This window comes from Oncorhynchus mykiss, chromosome 8, assembly GCF_013265735.2.
Source record: "Oncorhynchus mykiss isolate Arlee chromosome 8, USDA_OmykA_1.1, whole genome shotgun sequence".
NCBI lineage: Eukaryota > Metazoa > Chordata > Actinopteri > Salmoniformes > Salmonidae > Oncorhynchus > Oncorhynchus mykiss.
This window is the reverse complement of record NC_048572.1, coordinates 35,551,792-35,570,598: the sequence shown is the minus strand read 5'-3', so window position 1 is coordinate 35,570,598 and position 18,807 is coordinate 35,551,792. Positions and strand designations below refer to the sequence as shown.

Genomic DNA, 18,807 nt, shown 5'->3' with positions numbered 1-18,807 from the left:
CGTGTGTGTGTGTGTGTGTGTGTGTGTGTGTGTGTGTGTGTGTGTGTGTGTGTGTGGTATCATAGAAACGGTCACATGTCAAGCTAGGTTGAAAGTGTTTATGTCATCTTCAACCTAGCTGTAAGGAAAGAAGCTAACGTAGCTCAGCCACAGTTTTCCATTGGGTCAAATTACTTTGCTCACGCCTAAATATAACATGTTAGGTATAGAAATAGGTAACTTAATTATATCATAAAAACTCAGACCAAGGCCAATGTAAAAAGTGTCTGTCACATTATAAAAAGTGGAATCAGGAATAAAGTAATGGAGTGACTTATTGACTATGGTCTATTCTATACTATTATAATTTATTCTACCTTATTCTATAAAATTCAATTTACTTAATTTAATGTATGTTCCGAAAAAAGACCAGCTCTCACATTTAAGCTCTGTTGGATAAGAAAAAAATGCATAAGGTGAAATGATGGACTCGATTTTGCACCAATGAAAGACATGTAACAGAGCTGGGGCGGGCACTAATTGTAAGGGTAAATTATTTAGCATGGCTCGGTGTCCTGGGTGTTTGGATTTGATACATTTTAGACCATTCCATTGGTCCTTACGTGAAATTCACTCAACCGGAATACCGGACCGTGTAAAACGAATTTGCCCAATGTCAACGACGACTGGTCCCTAGCATGAAAGGCCAGCCAATCCGCTTCATATATTTTGGGGCGTGTTTTTGTTTTCGCCAACTGATTGGTTCTTGTCCAAGCGTTTGTCCCTCACATGTTGCGTCCTCTTCACAGGACTCTAGCGTTTCCATTTCACAGATGAATAAAGTATCTGCTGCATTCATCAACGTAGCCTAACTTTGCTTTCTCATTGAAAGATCAAATAAAAGGTGCATCTTTTGCGTTTTCTACGTTCTCAGTCTGTTTGACTTCATCAACGTATAACTGCTAGATAGCTGACTTTATAAATGGCCAGAGGTGTCTGTGTTTAGGGACTGCGGTGTGTGTACTTTGGGCTGAAAGCAATCACAATCTCTTCTACCATGGCAGGGATTCTAGCGAGATCGTTATGGAGCAAAAAGGTCAACCACATTCCCCGTGCAGCTTTTCTAGCTAAATGCATTGTTTTATACTTGATTGGCTAGCTAGCTATATAAATTGCTAGCATTATAGCATGGCACGGTAGCTAGTTAGCAAAGTATCGCCACACTTTTGGGGAAAAAAGTCTAAGCAGTCATGTAGGATTATATCCTTTTTACCATTGCAACGTTAGCTATATTCTGTAGCATGCGGTCAATGCATGATTAACAGGTTGAACGAGTCAACTAGCTAGCTAACTAGCTTCAATGTCACAGTTAGTTAGCTTAGCTAACTAGTTAGCTAGCAGAAAGGTAGGGTTTTGGATCTTAGCTATCTGGTCAATGGCAATGAAAACGTAACGTTGACAATTGATCCTCGTGTGTCCTCTCTTCAGGCACCACTTCAGATGGGTCTCATGTGTTATTCATCATCATCAGTGGTGAGTTAGCATCTTGCAATCGTATAATAACTAGATTTATGAGTGGTCGTATGTATACTGTAGCTCGCTATCGAAGACTTGTAGTCAAATATATGCTCATTCAATCTACATCTGCACAGACATGTTTGACATTGTCGATGACATGTCCATTGTGAGGTTGTCATTTCCTGTCTTCTTGCAGCCCACCACCAAGCTGTTCATTGACGGCAAGTTTGTAGAGTCCAGCACCTCAGAATGGCTGGACATTCACAACCCTGTAAGTGTCAATGCTTACACACATACACCACAACAGGTGTACACAATGTATAAGCCGGTCGGGTCGGAAGATGAATATGTCTTGGGGTGTCATATTTTAATCTGTATGATTTGCAAAGTGTAGAAATGGAAGCCTATTCTTTACATCCAACTGACCCTTGACATGTTTATGCACTAACATTAACTATAACTCTGCATCTACTTCAGGGAAACTTGCTGTTGACTTGCTTTTGGCAAGGCAACTATATACTGCTGTTGAATGCAGAATCAGCTACACACCCAGAAGACCATAAATCTCTTCCCTACAAATAATTTCATTTAAATGTTAGCCTAAAAATGATTTATGTATTATTTATAATGCTAAAAACCTTGGTAAAAGACAGAACTCCCCCTCAAGCATTCAGTCTCACTAAAAAGACCATGATGAAGCGCTATCTGACTCAACTGCCTATTCTACATGTCATGATATAACGTTATACCTGTACACAATCCATTTTTACGTTACACCCTCCTGGACATGCCCCTTATGTAGTGTGTCTCCGTTCACAATGACATGATTATTAATCTATTGTCCTTCTCTCCCTACCTCAGGCCACTAACGAGGTGGTGGGTCGCGTGCCCAAAGCCACCCAGACAGAGATGTTAGCTGCAGTAGAGTCCTGCTCCAGGGCCTACGCCTCCTGGGCCGAGACCTCCATCCTCACCCGCCAGCAGATCTTCCTCCGATACCAGCAGCTCATCAAGGAAAACATTGTAAGGAAAGACCCTGGTCTGAAAATGGGCCTCCATAGGAATGGTTCCCAATATTTTGTTCAATGTAATGCCTTTTGAGCTGTATTGAAAATCGTGATCCAAAGAATAAGCTACAAACAAGTTTCTTTGCAACAAACATGAATGTTCATCAAAGATGTTTGGTTCATTTATTTATTTTCATCTGTGTTTTCAGAAAGAGCTAGCCAGGCTGATCACCCTGGAGCAGGGCAAGACTCTGGCTGACGCGGAGGGAGACGTCTTCAGAGGATTGCGTAGGTAGACCAGTCATGCTAAGTAGGCATGGGGAAACACGGGATAAAATGTTTGAACTGATTGAAACGGGGAGATACGACAACAACTTGTCTCTGTAGTCTGTATTGAAATCTCTGTTCTGCAATCGCTATCTCCTTGCACCACAAATATTTCACCCTCTGCCCACCACTTCTATGTCTTTCACTGCTACTCTTATCTCTAAGAGTAGCAGTTTGACCTTCTGCTTCCTGGCTTTTACTCACCGTCTCTCTGCCCCCTAGAGGTGGCAGAGCACGCCTGCAGCATCACCTCCCTGATGCTGGGGGAGACCCTGCCCTCCATCACCAAAGACATGGATACCTACACCTACCGCCTGCCCATCGGGGTGTGTGCTGGTATCGCCCCCTTCAACTTCCCTGCCATGATCCCTCTGTGGATGTTCCCCATGGGCATGGTGTGTGGCAACACCTACCTGATGAAGCCTTCCGAGCGCGTCCCAGGATGCACCATGCTGCTGGCCAGGCTGCTGCAGGACGCAGGGATGCCCGACGGGACCCTGAACATCATTCATGGACAGCACGCTGGTAAGACCAGGGGGCATGTGTGTGATGAGTCTTTATAAAACATGCTATTGAAGTGTGTCCTGTTTCCCAGGATGTAAGGAAAAACCAGGCTATGCTGATCATGTGTGTTAGCTAGTGCCTGAGGTATATTGGTAGTCTTTGAATGTCCTGTAGACCCAGCACTTTATGTTAAGTAAACGCTTTGCCTAATGTGTGTGTAGGTAAATGTGTTTAAGTGCCGTAGGGGGTAGCAGTCCATATAGGAAATACTGTTTGTTTTGTTGCAGGTTTCATTTCCAAGGTGATTACACCTCCATCTTGTGCCCTTACAGTGCCATGTTGAGGAGTGAAATAATGACCTTTGACCTCTTTCCGTAGCCGTGAACTTCATCTGTGACCACCCTGCCATCAAGGCCATCAGCTTCGTGGGCTCCAACCAGGCAGGAGAGTACATCTACGAGAGAGGATCCAAGAATGGCAAGAGAGTGCAGTCCAACATGGTAAATATGATAACCGAATAGGGTCTATGAATAGGGTCTATCAATTGGCGACTAAATGAATGAAGGGAACCCTTAGACGCTTAGGGAAATATGTCTGCCTTAAATTGTCTACAGTGCCCTTAACCATACTGCAAGATGAATAGTTCTACCACATTATCAACCCTGAACCAGTAGATGGCTAAAGTTCCTTGAGTTTCTTATTGCTTAGGTCTATGTCTTTGCACATTCTGAAAACGCATGTCAGTAAACCTACCAACCCTTGTATTCTGCCTCGTAGGGAGCTAAGAACCACGGTGTGGTGATGCCTGACGCAAACAAGGAGAACACTCTGAACCAGCTGGTGGGCGCAGCCTTTGGCGCTGCAGGACAGCGTTGTATGGCTCTCTCAACCGCCATTCTCGTAGGCGAGGCTCGTGAATGGCTCCCAGAGCTGGTGGAGCGCTCCAAAGCCCTGCGCGTCAATGCAGGTACAGTGTCTTGCAAAAGTATTCACCCCCTTGGCGTTTTTCCTATTTTGTTGCATTACAACCTGTCATTTAAATAGATTTTTATTTGGATTTCATGTAATGAACATACACAAAATAGTCCAAATTGGTGAAGTGAAAAACAATAACTTGTTTGTTTTTACAGTGCCTTGCGAAAGTATTCGGCCCCCTTGAACTTTGCGACCTTTTGCCACATTTCAGGCTTCAAACATAAAGATATAAAACTGTATTTTTTGTGAAGACTCAACAAGTGGGACACAATCATGAAGTGGAATGACATTTATTGGATATTTCAAACTTTTTTAACAAATCAAAAACTGAAAAATTGGGCGTGCAAAATTATTCAGCCCCTTTACTTTCAGTGCAGCAAACTCTCTCCAGAAGTTCAGTGAGGATCTCTGAATGATCCAATGTTGACCTAAATGACTAATGATGATAAATACAATCCACCTGTGTGTAATCAAGTCTCCGTATAAATGCACCTGCACTGTGATAGTCTCAGAGGTCTGTTAAAAGCGCAGAGAGCATCATGAAGAACAAGGAACACACCAGGCAGGTCCGAGATACTGTTGTGAAGAAGTTTAAAGCCGGATTTGGATACAAAAAGATTTCCCAAGCTTTAAACATCCCAAGGAGCACTGTGCAAGCGATGATATTGAAATGGAAGGAGTATCAGACCACTGCAAATCTACCAAGACCTGGCCATCCCCTAAACTTTCAGCTCATACAAGGAGAAGACTGATCAGAGATGCAGCCAAGAGGCCCATGATCACTCTGGATGAACTGCAGAGATCTACAGCTGAGGTGGGAGACTCTGTCCACAGGACAACAATCAGTCGTATATTGCACAAATCTGGCCTTTATGGAAGAGTGGCAAGAAAGCCATTTCTTAAAGATATCCATAAAAAGTGTTGTTTAAAGTTTGCCACAAGCCACCTGGGAGACACCAAACATGTGGAAGAAGGTGCTCTGGTCAGATGAAACCAAAATTGAACTTTTTGGCAACAATGCAAAATGTTATGTTTGGCGTAAAAGCAACACAGCTCATCACCCTGAACACACCATCCCCACTGTCAAACATGGTGGTGGCAGCATCATGGTTTGGGCCTGCTTTTCTTCAGCAGGGACAGGGAAGATGGTTAAAATTGATGGGAAGATGGATGGAGCCAAATACAGGACCATTCTGGAAGAACCTGATGGAGTCTGCAAAAGACCTGCGACTGGGACGGAGATTTGTCTTCCAACAAGACAATGATCCAAAACATAAAGCAAAATCTACAATGGAATGGTTCAAAAATAAACATATCCAGGTGTTAGAATGGCCAAGTCAAAGTCCAGACCTGAATCCAATCGAGAATCTGTGGAAAGAACTGAAAACTGCTGTTTACAAATGCTCTCCATCCAACCTCACTGAGCTCGAGCTGTTTTGCAAGGAGGAATGGGAAAAAATTTCAGTCTCTCGATGTGCAAAACTGATAGAGACATACCCCAAGCGACTTACAGCTGTAATCGCAGCAAAAGGTGGCGCTACAAAGTATTAACTTAAGGGGGCTGAATAATTTTGCACGCCCAATTTTTCAGTTTTTGATTTGTTAAAAAAGTTTGAAATATCCAATAAATGTCGTTCCACTTTGTTGATTCTTCACAAAAAAATACAGTTTTATATCTTTATGTTTGAAGCCTGAAATGTGGCAAAAGGTCGCAAAGTTCAAGGGGGCCGAATACTTTCGCAAGGCACTGTATTTTATTTTAGACAACAGAAAAGTGGTGTGCACATATGTATTCACTCCCTTTGCTATGAAGCCCCTAAAATAAGATCTGGTGCAACCAATTACCTTCAGAAGTCACATAATTAATTAAAGTCCACCAGTATGTGTATATATCATGCATGCATGCATACATACATACATGCATACATGCATGCATGTTCTGAAATGCACCATGAAGACCAAGGAGCTCTCCAAACAGTTCAGGGACAAAGTGGTGAAGTACAGATCAGGGTTGGGTTATAAAAAATATCAGAAACTTTGAACATCCCACGGAGCACCATTAAATACATTATCAAAAAATGGAAAGAATATGGCACCACAACAAACCTGTCAAGAGAGGGCCGCCCACCAAAACTCACGGACCAGGCAAGGAGGCCATTAATCAGAGGCAACTGAGAGACCAATGATAACCCTGAAGGTGCTGCAACGCTCCACAGCAGCGATTGGAGTATCTGTCCGTAGAACCACTTTAAGCTGTACACTCCACAGAGCTGGGCTTTATGGAAGAGAGGCCAGAAAAAAGCCATTGCTTAAAGAAAAAAAATAAGCAAACACATTTGGTGTTCACCAAAAGGCATGTGGGAGACTCTCCAAACATATGGAAGAAGGTACTCGGGTCAGATGAGACTAAAATTGAGCTTTTTAGCCATCAAGGAAGACACTATGTCTGGCACAAACCCAACACCTCTCATCCCCACAGTGAAGCATGGTGGTGGCAGCATCATGCTGTGGGGTTGTTTTTCATTGGCAGGGACTGGGAAACTGGTCAGAATTGAAGGAATGATGGATGGTGCTAAATACAGGGAAATTCTTGAGGGAATCTTGTTTCAGTCTTCCAGATATTTGAGACTGGGACGGAGGTTCACCTTCCAGCAGGACAATGACCCTAAGCATACTGCTAAAGCAACACTTGGGTGGTTTAAGGTGAAACATTTACATGTCTTGGAATGGCCTAGTCAAAGACCAGACCTCAATCCAATTGAGAATCTGTGGTATGACTTAAAGATTGCTGTACACCAGCAGGAACCCATCCAACTTGAAGGAGCTGGAGCAGTTTTGCCTTGAAGAATGGGGAAAAAATGCCAGTGGCTAGATGTGCCAAGCTTATAGAGACATATTCCAAGAGACATGCAGCTGTAATTTCTGCAGAAGGTGGCTCTACAAAGTATTGACTTTGGGGGGGTGAATAGTTATGCACACAAGTACATTTTTGTCTAATTTCTTGTTTGTTTCAAGGAAACTATTTTGCATCTTCAAAGTGGTAGGCATGTTGCATAAATCAAATGCTACAAACCTCCCAAAAATCTATTTTAATTTCAGGTTGTAAGGCAACTAAATAGGAAAAATGCCAAGGGGGGTGAATACTTTCACAAGGCACTGTACCTCTCACTCTTTTACTTAAAGGGACTTTCAATGCCTTGTGTGGATTTATGACTTTTTTTCCTCCACAAAACTTCTTACAAATCAATGTTTTCCCCCTATGTGTGAGAACATTGATTTAATTAAACATTTCAAATAGTACATCCAATATGACCACCAGCGCCAGTCCACATAGTGTATGTCATAGAATATAGTTCTAATTGTGTGTTTTCTTCCTCTGTGTATTTAGGTGACCAGCCGGGTGCTGACGTGGGTCCTCTGATCTCCCCTGAAGCCAGGGCCCGTGTTGAAAAGTTGATCCAGAGCGGCGTGGACGAGGGAGCTACGCTGCTGCTGGATGGACGCAATGTCCACGTCAAAGGATACGAGAATGGCAACTTTGTAGGGCCCACCATCATCGGCAATGTCACGGTAAGGGGTGGGTGTCTCTTTAATATTAGAGCTGATCCAACCCTAAAGTATTTTTATAAAAAATATATTAAACTGTCTTAGGTCAGTTAGGATCACCACTTTATTTTAAGAATGTGAAATGTCAGAATAATAGTGGAGTGTTTTATTTTAGCTTTTATTTCTTTCATCACATTCCCAGTGGGTCAGAAGTTTGTATTAGTATTTGGTAGCATTGCCTTTAAATTGTTTAACTTGGGCCAAATGTTTTTGTTAGCCTTCCACAAGCTTCCCACAACAAGTTGGGTGAATTTTGGGTCATTCCTCTTGACAGAGCTGGTGTAACTGACTCAGCTTTGTAGGTCTCCTTGCTCGCACATGCTTTTTCAGTTCTGCCCACAAATTTTCTATAGGATTGAGGTCAGGGCTTTAATGGCCACTCCAATACCTTGATTTTGCTGTCCTTAAGCCATTTTGCCACAACTTTGGAAGTATGCTTGGGGTCATTGTCCATTTGGAAGACCCATTTGCGACCAAGCTTTAACTTCCTGACTGTTGCTTCAATATATCCACAGAATTGTCCTCCTCATGATGCCATCTATTTTGTGAAGTGCACCAGTCCAACCTGCAGCAAAAAAAAAACAGAACATAATGCTGCCACCCCCGTGCTTCACAGTTAGGATGGTGTTCTTCGGTTTGCAAGCCTCCCCCTTTTTCCTCCAAACTTATTGATGGTCATAATGGCCACACAGTTCTATTTTTGTTTCATCAGACCAGAGGACATTTCTTCAAAAAGTACAGTCTTTGTCCCCATGTGCAGTTACAAACTGTAGTCTGGCATTTTTTTTATGGCGGTTTGGAGCAGTGGCTTCATCCTTGCTGAGCAGCCTTTCAGGTTATGTCGATATAGGACTTGTTTTACTGTGGATATAGATACTTTTGTACCCGTTTTCCTCCAGCATCTTCACAAGGTCCTTTGCTGTTGTTCTGGGATTGATTTGCACTTTTTGCACCAAAGTACGTTCATCTCTAGGAGACAGAATGCGTCTCCTTCCTGAGCAGTATGACGGCTGCGTGGTCCCAGGGATTTATACTTGCGTGAACGTGGTACCTTCAGGCGTTTGGAAATTGCTCCCTAGGATAAACCAGACTTGTGGAGGTCTGCAATTATTTTCTGAGGTCTTGGCTGATTTCTTTTGATTTTCCCATGATGTCAAGCAAAGAGGCACTGAGTTTGAAGGTTGGCCTTGAAAGACATCCACAGGTACACCTCCAATTGACTCAAATTATGTCAATTAGCCTATTGGAGGTGTACCTGTGGCTGTATTTCAAGGATTGCGTGCTCCTGGTGTAACTTGGGTAGTTGTTGCCACCCTGTACCTGTCCCGCAGGTGTGATGTACCGATCCTGTGCAGGTGTTGTTACACGTGGTCTGCCACTGTGAAGACGATCAGCTGTCCGTCCTGTCTCCCTGTAGCGCTGTCTTAGGAGTCTCACAGTACGGACATTGCAATTTATTACCCTGGCCACATCTGCAGTCCTCATGCCTCCTTGCAGCATGCCTAAGGCACATTCACGCAGATGAGGCATCTTTCTTTTGGTGTTTTTCAGAATCAGTAGAAAGGACACTAAAGACGCATAAGGTCACAGTTATGAGAACTTAGGACACTCAATTGCCTACCGTCTGTAAGCTGTTAGTCTTACCGCCCGTTCCACAGGTGCATGTTCATTAATTGTTAATGGGTTAATGAACAAGCATGGGAAACGGTGTTTAAACCCTTTTACGATGAAGATTTGTGAGGTTATTTGGATTTGTACAAATTATCTTTGAAAGACAGGGTCCTGAAAGAGGGACGTTTCCTTTTTGCTGAGTTTATATATAACATTTCAGTTTGCAAGAATTGTGTGTCGTTTAAGTTTTGACTGTTAGCACGCTCAGCTAAACCCTAGGTTTCCACATCTACAAACTATACAGGTTACTGTATTTCATAGATCATGTACATTTTGGTGAACCATCTCCACTACACATGGAAGGGTCATGCACATCAGTGGAGTATCTCAGAACAACGTTGAACCTTGGTACAGTGGAAATTACACTTTGACAAAAGTACAAACAAATATATACAAACTTTTGACATACCAGTGTTGGGTTCTAAATGAACCTTCTAAAGTTTCATGGATGCTTAATAAAGCGCAAGCCAAGTTTATAACCCCATTGGGTCAAACGGCTGCATAAGACAAAAGACATTCACACTGATATTTAACCCTTTCTCCTAGGCTCCTACACATCTGAACAGCCAATGCATCTCTGTTGCTTGACAGAACCTTAGTGATATCTGTTCTTCCTCACTTCATCTGACCTCTGCCCCAAAGTGCTCACTCCTCTCCAACTCACGGCTGTTATGTTGACTCGTACCAGACTGTCTTTCCCCCCCCCCCATAGGATCCCTGATGGCTAACAACATATCCGGACAGAATGTAAACGTTATACATTCCCCTCTCTCCCTGAATAAGTATTTCATATTCTCAGAACCCAACACGACAATCTAGGGCTACAAAACCTAGATTAAAAGAAAAAAAAAGTTAGCTGACATTGGCTAGTTTGTCTGGACATTTCTGACAAGTTATAAATAGCTCTCTAAAGTATGCACTGATGAGGAAAATGACGAGGAAAACTGATGATGCACTACTTAATATCAGGCTTTTTCCTCCCCTCCCCAGCCAGCGATGACGTGCTACACGGAGGAGATATTTGGGCCGGTGCTGGTGGTTCTGGAGGCTGACACTCTGGATGAAGCCATCTCCCTGGTCAACAACAACCAGTACGGCAACGGAACCGCCATCTTCACCACCAACGGCGCCACCGCCCGCAAGTACACACACGAGGTGGATGTCGGACAGGTGAGCCGTAGTTCAGAGACTTCCGGTAGGTGCTTGGGGAAGTAAGACTTGTGTGATTGGCGTCCAACAGTACAAGTAGTTTCCCATTTAACTTCATTTCTAGATAGATGGGCAACTATGCAGTGATTCATAGCTTGTGGTAACTCTGAGGATAATTTAATGCAACTTTAATGACATTTTAGTTATTTAGCAGATGCTCTTATCCAGAGCGACTTAGTGCATGCATTTTTAATTCGTACTGGTCCCCCGCGGGAATCGAACCCACAACCCTTTGCAAGTGGCATGCTCTACCAACTGAGCCACACGGGGTCATCTATTGTTTACCGCACTATTTTTGTTGTGTATGCAAGTCTTTTTCATGGATCGTTGAAGGTGTAATTTGTAGGTTAACGTTGGGCATTGTTTTCCTTTTCTACCTTTGGTTAATTTTGTTGGTGTATTGGACAAGAGATGGGTGGGGTTCTCAGATGGTTGAGGGGCAGCTCTTAGTGAACTGGGGGGGGGGGGGTCTTGGAGGGCTGGTGGTTGGGAGTTTGGGCCGGTGGCTGATGGATCGCTGGTTCGTGTCCCCATTTTTTTGATCTTGTGGGAGATCTGTCGACGTGTCCTTGAGCCTGGTTGCTTCTGTGTCATTCTGGATGGGAGTCTGATAGATGACTGATTTTGTATATATTCAATAAAAAATACATTTACTTTGAGCATGGTATGATCTTCGGTGTCTAGGGTTTCCTGAGAATGGTCCGACAAACCCAAACATCCGGTCAGTCAGCGGCAGTCCTGTGGTCAAAAACAGCTTGTTGAAGGAGAATGGCAAGAATCGTGCAAGCTAACAGGCGGGCCACAAACAGACAAATAACGGCACAGACCGGCATCTCACAACACACAACTCATCGATCCTTGTCACAGATGGTCTATTGCAGCGGACGACCACACCATGTTCCACTCCTATCAGCTAAAAAAGAGGCGGCTCCAGTGTGCATGCGATCACCAACGCTGGACAATTGAGAAGTGGGAAAAACCGCCTGGTCCGACAAATCCCAGTTTCTGCCGCGTCATGCTGATGGCAGTTAGGATTTGACATGAGTCAATGGACCCAGGCTAGTGGCGGCGGTGTATCGCGTCAGCATGGACCAACATACATGTGGAAAGTTTCCGACTTGTAGAATCAATGCCCCTGATAATTCAGGCTGTTCTGGAGGCAAAGGTAGATCCGACCCGGTACTAGATGGGAAATATCGTAAGTTTATTTTTGAAGTGTGTGTCCTATATCTGAGAGAGAAAGATCTGTAGTTTGTTGTTGACACATTTAACCCTTTTTTAGGCACTAAACTACTTCCATATATACAGTGCATTCGGGAACGTATTGAGTCCCCTTTACTTTTTCCACATTTTGTTATGCCTTATTCTAAAATGTGTTAAATACATTTTTCCCCCTCCATCTACACACAATACCCCATCATGACAAAGCGAATAAAGGTTTAGAATCTTTTGCAAATGTATTAAAAATACCTTATTTACATAAGTATTCAGACCCTTTGCTATGAGACTCAATTGAGCTCCGGTGCATCCTGTTTCCATTGATCATCCTTGATGTTTCTACTTATTGGAGTCCACCTGTGGTAAATGCAATTGATTGGACATGATTTGGAAAGGCACACACCTGTCTATTTAAGGTCCCACAGTTGACAGTGTAAGTCAGAGCAAAAACCAATTCAAACGAATTGTCTGCAGAGCTCTGAGATAGGGTTGTGTCTGCACAGAACTGGGGAATGGTACCAAAACATTTCTGTAGCATTGAAGGTCCCCAAGAACTTAGTGGCCTCATCATTCTTCTATTTAAGACGTTTGGAACCACCAGGTCAAACTGAGCAATCGTGGGGTAGAAGGGCCTTGGTCAGGGAGGTTACCAAGAACCCTATGGTCACTCTGACAGAGCTCCAGAGTTCCTCTGGAAATGGGAGAACCTTCCAGAAGGACAACCACCTCTGTAGCAGTCGACCAATCAGGCCTTTATGGTAGAGTGGCCAGACGGAAGCCACTCCTCAGTAAAAGGCACATGGCAACATGCTTGGAGTTTGCCAAAAGGCACCTAAAGGACTCTGACCATGAGAAACACTGTTCTCTGGTCTGATGAATCCAATAATTAACTATTTGGCCTGAATGTCAAGCGCCACGTCTGGAGGAAACCTGGCACCATCCGTTGAAGCATGGTGGTGGCAACAGCATGCTGTGGGGGTGTTTTTCAGCGGCAGGGACTGCCAGACTAGTCAGACTAGTATATATATATATATATATTTTTTTTTTTCTTTTTTTTACAGTGCCTTGCGAAAGTATTCGGCCCCCTTGAACTTTGCGACCTTTTGCCACATTTCAGGCTTCAAACATAAAGATATAAAACTGTATTTTTTTTGTGAAGAATCAACAAGTGGGACACAATCATGAAGTGGAACGACATTTATTGGATATTTCAAACTTTTTTAACAAATCAAAAACTGAAAAATTGGGCGTGCAAAATTATTCAGCCCCTTTACTTTCAGTGCAGCAAACTCTCTCCAGAAGTTCAGTGAGGATCTCTGAATGATCCAATGTTGACCTAAATGACTAATGATGATCAATACAATCCACCTGTGTGTAATCAAGTCTCCGTATAAATGCACCTGCACTGTGATAGTCTCAGAGGTCCGTTAAAAGCGCAGAGAGCATCATGAAGAACAAGGAACACACCAGGCAGGTCCGAGATACTGTTGTGAAGAAGTTTAAAGCCGGATTTGGATACAAAAAGATTTCCCAAGCTTTAAACATCCCAAGGAGCACTGTGCAAGCGATAATATTGAAATGGAAGGAGTATCAGACCACTGCAAATCTACCAAGACCTGGCCGTCCCTTAACTTTCAGCTCATACAAGGAGAAGACTGATCAGAGATGCAGCCAAGAGGCCCATGATCACTCTGGATGAACTGCAGAGATCTACAGCTGAGGTGGGAGACTCTGTCCATAGGACAACAATCAGTCGTATATTGCACAAATCTGGCCTTTAAGAAATGGCTTTCTTGCCACTCTCCCATAAAGATATCCATAAAAAGTGTCGTTTAAAGTTTGCCACAAGCCACCTGGGAGACACACCAAACATGTGGAAGAAGGTGCTCTGGTCAGATGAAACCAAAATTGAACTTTTTGGCAACAATGCAAAACGTTATGTTTGGTGTAAAAGCAACACAGCTCATCACCCTGAACACACCATCCCCACTGTCAAACGTGGTGGCAGCATCATGGTTTGGGCCTGCTTTTCTTCAGCAGGGACAGGGAAGATGGTTAAAATTGATGGGAAGATGGATGGAGCCAAATACAGGACCATCTGGAAGAAAACCTGATGGAGTCTGCAAAAGACCTGAGACTGGGACGGAGATGTGTCTTCCAACAAGACAATGATCCAAAACATAAAGCAAAATCTACAATGGAATGGTTCAAAAATAAACATATCCAGGTGTTAGAATGGCCAAGTCAAAGTCCAGACCTGAATCCAATCGAGAATCTGTGGAAAGAACTGAAAACTGCTGTTCACAAATGCTCTCCATCCAACCTCACTGAGCTCGAGCTGTTTTGCAAGGAGGAATGGGAAAAAATTTCAGTCTCTCGATGTGCAAAACTGATAGACATACCCCAAGCGACTTACAGCTGTAATCGCAGCAAAAGATGGCGCTACAAAGTATTAACTTAAGGGGGCTGAATAATTTTGCACGCCCAATTTTTCAGTTTTTGATTTGTTAAAGTTTGAAATATCCAATAAATGTCATTCCACTTCATGATTGTGTCCCGCTTGTTGTTGATTCTTCACAAAAAAATACAGTTTTATATCTTTATGTTTGAAGCCTGAAATGTGGCAAAAGGTCGCAAAGTTCAAGGGGGCCGAATACTTTCGCAAGGCTGTGTGTGTGTGTATATATGTATATGTGTATATGTATGTGTATATATATGTATATGTGTGTGTGTGTGTGTATATATACATACATACATTTTATATATGTATAATGTGTGTATATATATTTTTTTTAAATATCATATACTAATGGAATGGCATCTTTTTTTTTTTTTTTTTTACCTTTTTAACTAGGCAAGTCAGTTAAGAACAAATTCTTATTTTCAAGGACGGCCTACCAGGGAACAGTGGGTTCAGGGGCAGAGCAACAGATTTTTACCTTGTCAGCTCGGGGATTAGATCTAGCAACCTTTCGGTTACAAGTCCAACACTCTAACCACTAAGGCTACCTGCCGCCACAACTGCATCCTCTTTAGCGGCTTTGAACAACATATTGACACAGACAATGAAAGCAGCAGTATTTGTGACGTGAAATTGTTCTGAAAAGTGGAGGGGGAAAAATTAATCAAACTTGGTGTGACTGGTTCATTGCGTTGGGGGTGGGGAGGTTCCTTGCCAATCTGAAACTTCTTAATTTGTATAGTCAACTAATATTTAGAGAACATGGATAATAGTAATGCTACTGATAACGTAATAGTAATGTAATAGTGCAGTTTCAGAGAAAAGCCACGTTTTCTTTTGTCTTATATGCGCAAATCCCCCCCCCCACCCCCCCCAAGCCATAACTTAAATTTCAAGACCGTCACAGCCCTAATCACAACTGGTGAGAGGATATGCTGAGAAAGAAGGGCAAATTAGCAGATATTAGGCCCTTAGGCTACAGCATAGCTTCTATACATTTTAATTGCTTACTATATGTGCAGGCTACACACAACCTCTCGACGCAGTTATGGTGGATAACGTTCAATCTCCAGCTCACATTGAAATCCCCCAAACTAACGTGTGACACTGGCAGAGGCTCAAAATATAAACTGTTGCTAATCACAAAAGTGCTTGAGGAAATGTACATTTGCAACATTGTTTCATGATGTTATGCTAACAAAAGCAAGCGCACTGTGGGCCAATTGGTTAGATTTGCGATCAACTGCGATATCTGTGGTGCTGATTCTCCGCTGGCCTAGGGCTACTATTAGTTTATCTGATTTATTTAGGGGATAATCTGAGTCACCACAAACGGGTTATCGTAAAGTAAAAATAAGCCAACAAGCTGTCTGGCATATTTTTCGGGGGAAATATTAAACCCTACTCTGTGTGTGTGTGTCTCATTTAGATTGGTGTGAACGTGCCCATCCCCGTCCCCCTTCCCATGTTCTCCTTCACCGGCTCCAGAGGTTCATTCAGGGGCGACACCAACTTCTACGGCAAACAGGTTAGCTCGCAACAACCAGCACAAGCCCACAACTGTTTCTCGCCCATGTTTTTTTTATCATATGACCATATTGGTCCTAATTTAATAGTTTCTGCAGTCAACTATACAGTATGAGGTGGCCATTTTCTAGTGTTGACTGTCTGCGCCTCTTCTCTGTGTTGTGTCTCTACAGGGCATCCAATTCTACACTCAGGTCAAGACGGTTACATCACAGTGGAAGGCCGACGACGCCACCACGAAGAGCCCAGCCGTTACCATGCCGACCATGGGACGCTAAACGGAACGTTCACTTGTTAATGTGGTGTTCTCTACCTGGCACAACGTTCCACATACTGACTGACATGCGTTAACATTCAGAAGGGGTTAGCAGCCAAGGGGTACGAACAACTGATTCGCTGACAACTGATAAGTCTATTAGAGTCATGGAATATGTTTTATACCGAGTGTACTATATGAGAAACGTTTTTGTATTTGCGTTTGACCCTGTTACTGAAATTGCTTCCGCTAGGGTGATGGCAGATTTTAATCTGAAATGTACTGTTACTGTAGCAACAAATCCTCTGTTCAAGCACTAGTCATATGCTGACCCTGGGAGTCACATTGGAAGGATGGACTAGGTGGAATGCAATGGGTGAGAGAAGGCCGGTGGCAGCTAGTCTAGTGGTTAGAGTGTTGGGCCAGTAACCGAAAGGTTGCTGGATCGAATCCCCGAGCTGACAAGGTAAGAATCTGTTGGCTGCCCCTGAGCAGGCCACTGTTCCCTGGTAGGCCGTCATTGTAAATAAGAATTTGTTCTTAACTGACTTGCCTAGTTTAAAAAGGTTACATCTGAAAAATATTTTATTTTTAAAATCTAAGATGTTACTCCGCTTGCATCCTAACTACAACTATTAGGAGGGGAACAGCGAGACCAACGATAAACGGCTTCACCCAGTCCCTTGTGGGCATTAGTGTTCCCAATCTGTGAAACGGAGACACTAGCTAGGTTTCCATCCAATTGGCGATAGATTGTATGCAAATTTGAGAATATTCGCATCAATGTGAATTTTCTCACCAGAGATGTTTCCATCACGTTGACTTGTTGCCGATTTTAAAGGCTGTGGGTTATGACGTAGTGCACATAAATAAAAACTTTTGCAGTTAAATTCCCATGTACCAAATATAAATTAAAAAATACACTGTACATTGGTTTCCATCGCATTTAACTCTGATGGTTTTGTCACATCAAATGTAGCATTATATAGCGACTGTGCCCACTCTGGTTTTGGCACGTGCGCTCTAGCCAACAGTTTGCAGTGCGGATACAGCCGACAACATGAGATTATTATGGACAAAGGAGTGAGATTGACAAAAATAAACTGCAGCCAAGCATTGATCATCATGTCACAAGAATGTTCATTTTTATTCGAAAGGAGCATCAATCTCATCACCGTGCACTTCCATCCACCATGTGAAGTTCACTTATTTCATCTGTAGCCCAGGGGCGTAGCCATAATTAGTTTTTTTTTTTTTTTTTTGGATAGGCCTAGAAAAATTTGGATACGCATTTTTTTTCTACTTAATTTATCTTGCGACTTGCACCGTATATTATTTCGTAATACAATCGTTTTATACTAGTGCATAGTACTTAGAGCAACCTCGTTACATATACAAATAATGACCTATCCCAGCATATTAAACTAAAACTCACTTTAGAACAGTTGCCAATTTGCCAACAACAAACTCCTCTTCAGACACACTTTAATCTCGATGGGCAAACAAGCCTATATTTGATGTTACAATTTGTACCACGGTGGGCAGTAGTATTATAAAATGGTACCTTCAGTAGACATAAATCATAAGTAGAGGTAGGACGATTTTTCAGTTTCAAAACAATCGGTAATCGGCATTTTTGGACGCCAATTATATTGCTATCCATGAGGAGACTGCGTGGCAGGCTGACCACCTGTTACGTGAGTGCAGGCAGCAAGGAGCCATGGTAAATTGCTAGCTAGCATTAAACTTATAAAAACAATCTTAACATCACTAGTTAACTACACATGGTTGATGATATTACTGGTTTAACTAACTTGTCCTGCGTTGCATATAATCAATGCTGTGCCTGAAATTGTCACTTCTCTTGCGTTCAGTGAAAGCAGAGTCGGGGTGTATGCAGCAGTTTGGGCCGCCTGGCTCGTTGAGAACTGTGTGACGACCATTTCTTCAGAGACCGTAATAAATTAGCCCGAATTTTACATAATTATGACAATATTGAAGGTTGTGCAATATTTAGACTCGGGGTTGCCACCCGTTTGATAAAATACGGAACGGTTCCGTATTTCACTGAAAAAATAAACGTTTTGTTTTCGAAATGATAGTTTCTGGATTTGACCATATTAATGACCTTGTGTGTTTTATTATATTAAAATTAAGTCTATAATTTGATATTCGATAGAGCAGTCTGACTGAGCGATGGTAGGCAGCAGCAGGCTGGTAAGCATTCATTCAAACCGCACTTTCCTGCGTTTGCCAGCAGCTCTTCGCAATGCTTGAAGCACAGCGCTGTTTACGACTTCAAATCTATCAACTCCCGAGATTAGGCTGGCAATACCAAAGTACCTATTAGAACATCCAATAGTGAAAAGTATATGAAATACAAATGGTAGAGAGAGAAACAGTCCTATAATAACTACAACCTAAAAGTTCCTAACTGGGAATATTGAAGACTCCATGTTAAAAGGAACCACCTTTCATATGTTCTCATGTTCTGAGCAAGGAACTTAAACGTTAGCTTTTTTACATGGCACATATTACTTTCTTCTCCA

General features: G+C 42.7%; 1 protein-coding gene across 2 annotated transcripts; it reads left to right on the top strand.

Annotated features, from left to right (window-relative positions):
• Positions 1-791: 791 nt before the first annotated feature.
• Positions 792-17,191, top strand: LOC110529862 (methylmalonate-semialdehyde dehydrogenase [acylating], mitochondrial). 2 transcript variants are annotated; one of them, XM_036985378.1, is made up of 12 exons: positions 792-883; positions 1,468-1,512; positions 1,694-1,768; positions 2,359-2,520; positions 2,714-2,792; positions 3,054-3,356; positions 3,714-3,835; positions 4,113-4,302; positions 7,699-7,880; positions 10,578-10,757; positions 15,905-16,003; positions 16,176-17,191. In XM_036985378.1, the coding sequence occupies exons 2-12, from the start codon at positions 1,480-1,482 to the stop codon at positions 16,278-16,280; spliced, it is 1,530 nt and encodes a 509-aa protein (XP_036841273.1). In that variant the 5' UTR covers positions 792-883; positions 1,468-1,479; the 3' UTR covers positions 16,281-17,191. The 2 variants fall into 2 exon arrangements, with proteins under 2 accessions (XP_036841273.1, XP_036841272.1); XM_036985377.1 differs by lacking the exon at positions 792-883 and adding an exon at positions 920-1,075.
• The last annotated feature ends 1,616 nt before the right edge of the window (positions 17,192-18,807 follow it).

Excerpts from the sequence above, each read along its gene's own strand:
- LOC110529862 (XM_036985377.1), top strand. The coding sequence starts at position 1,037 with ATGGCAGGGATTCTAGCGAGATCGTTATGGAGCAAAAAG. Across the intron at positions 3,357-3,713 it reads CATTCATGGACAGCACGCTG|CCGTGAACTTCATCTGTGAC; the intron begins GTAAGACCAGGG and ends CTCTTTCCGTAG. Across the intron at positions 3,836-4,112 it reads AGAGAGTGCAGTCCAACATG|GGAGCTAAGAACCACGGTGT; the intron begins GTAAATATGATA and ends TCTGCCTCGTAG.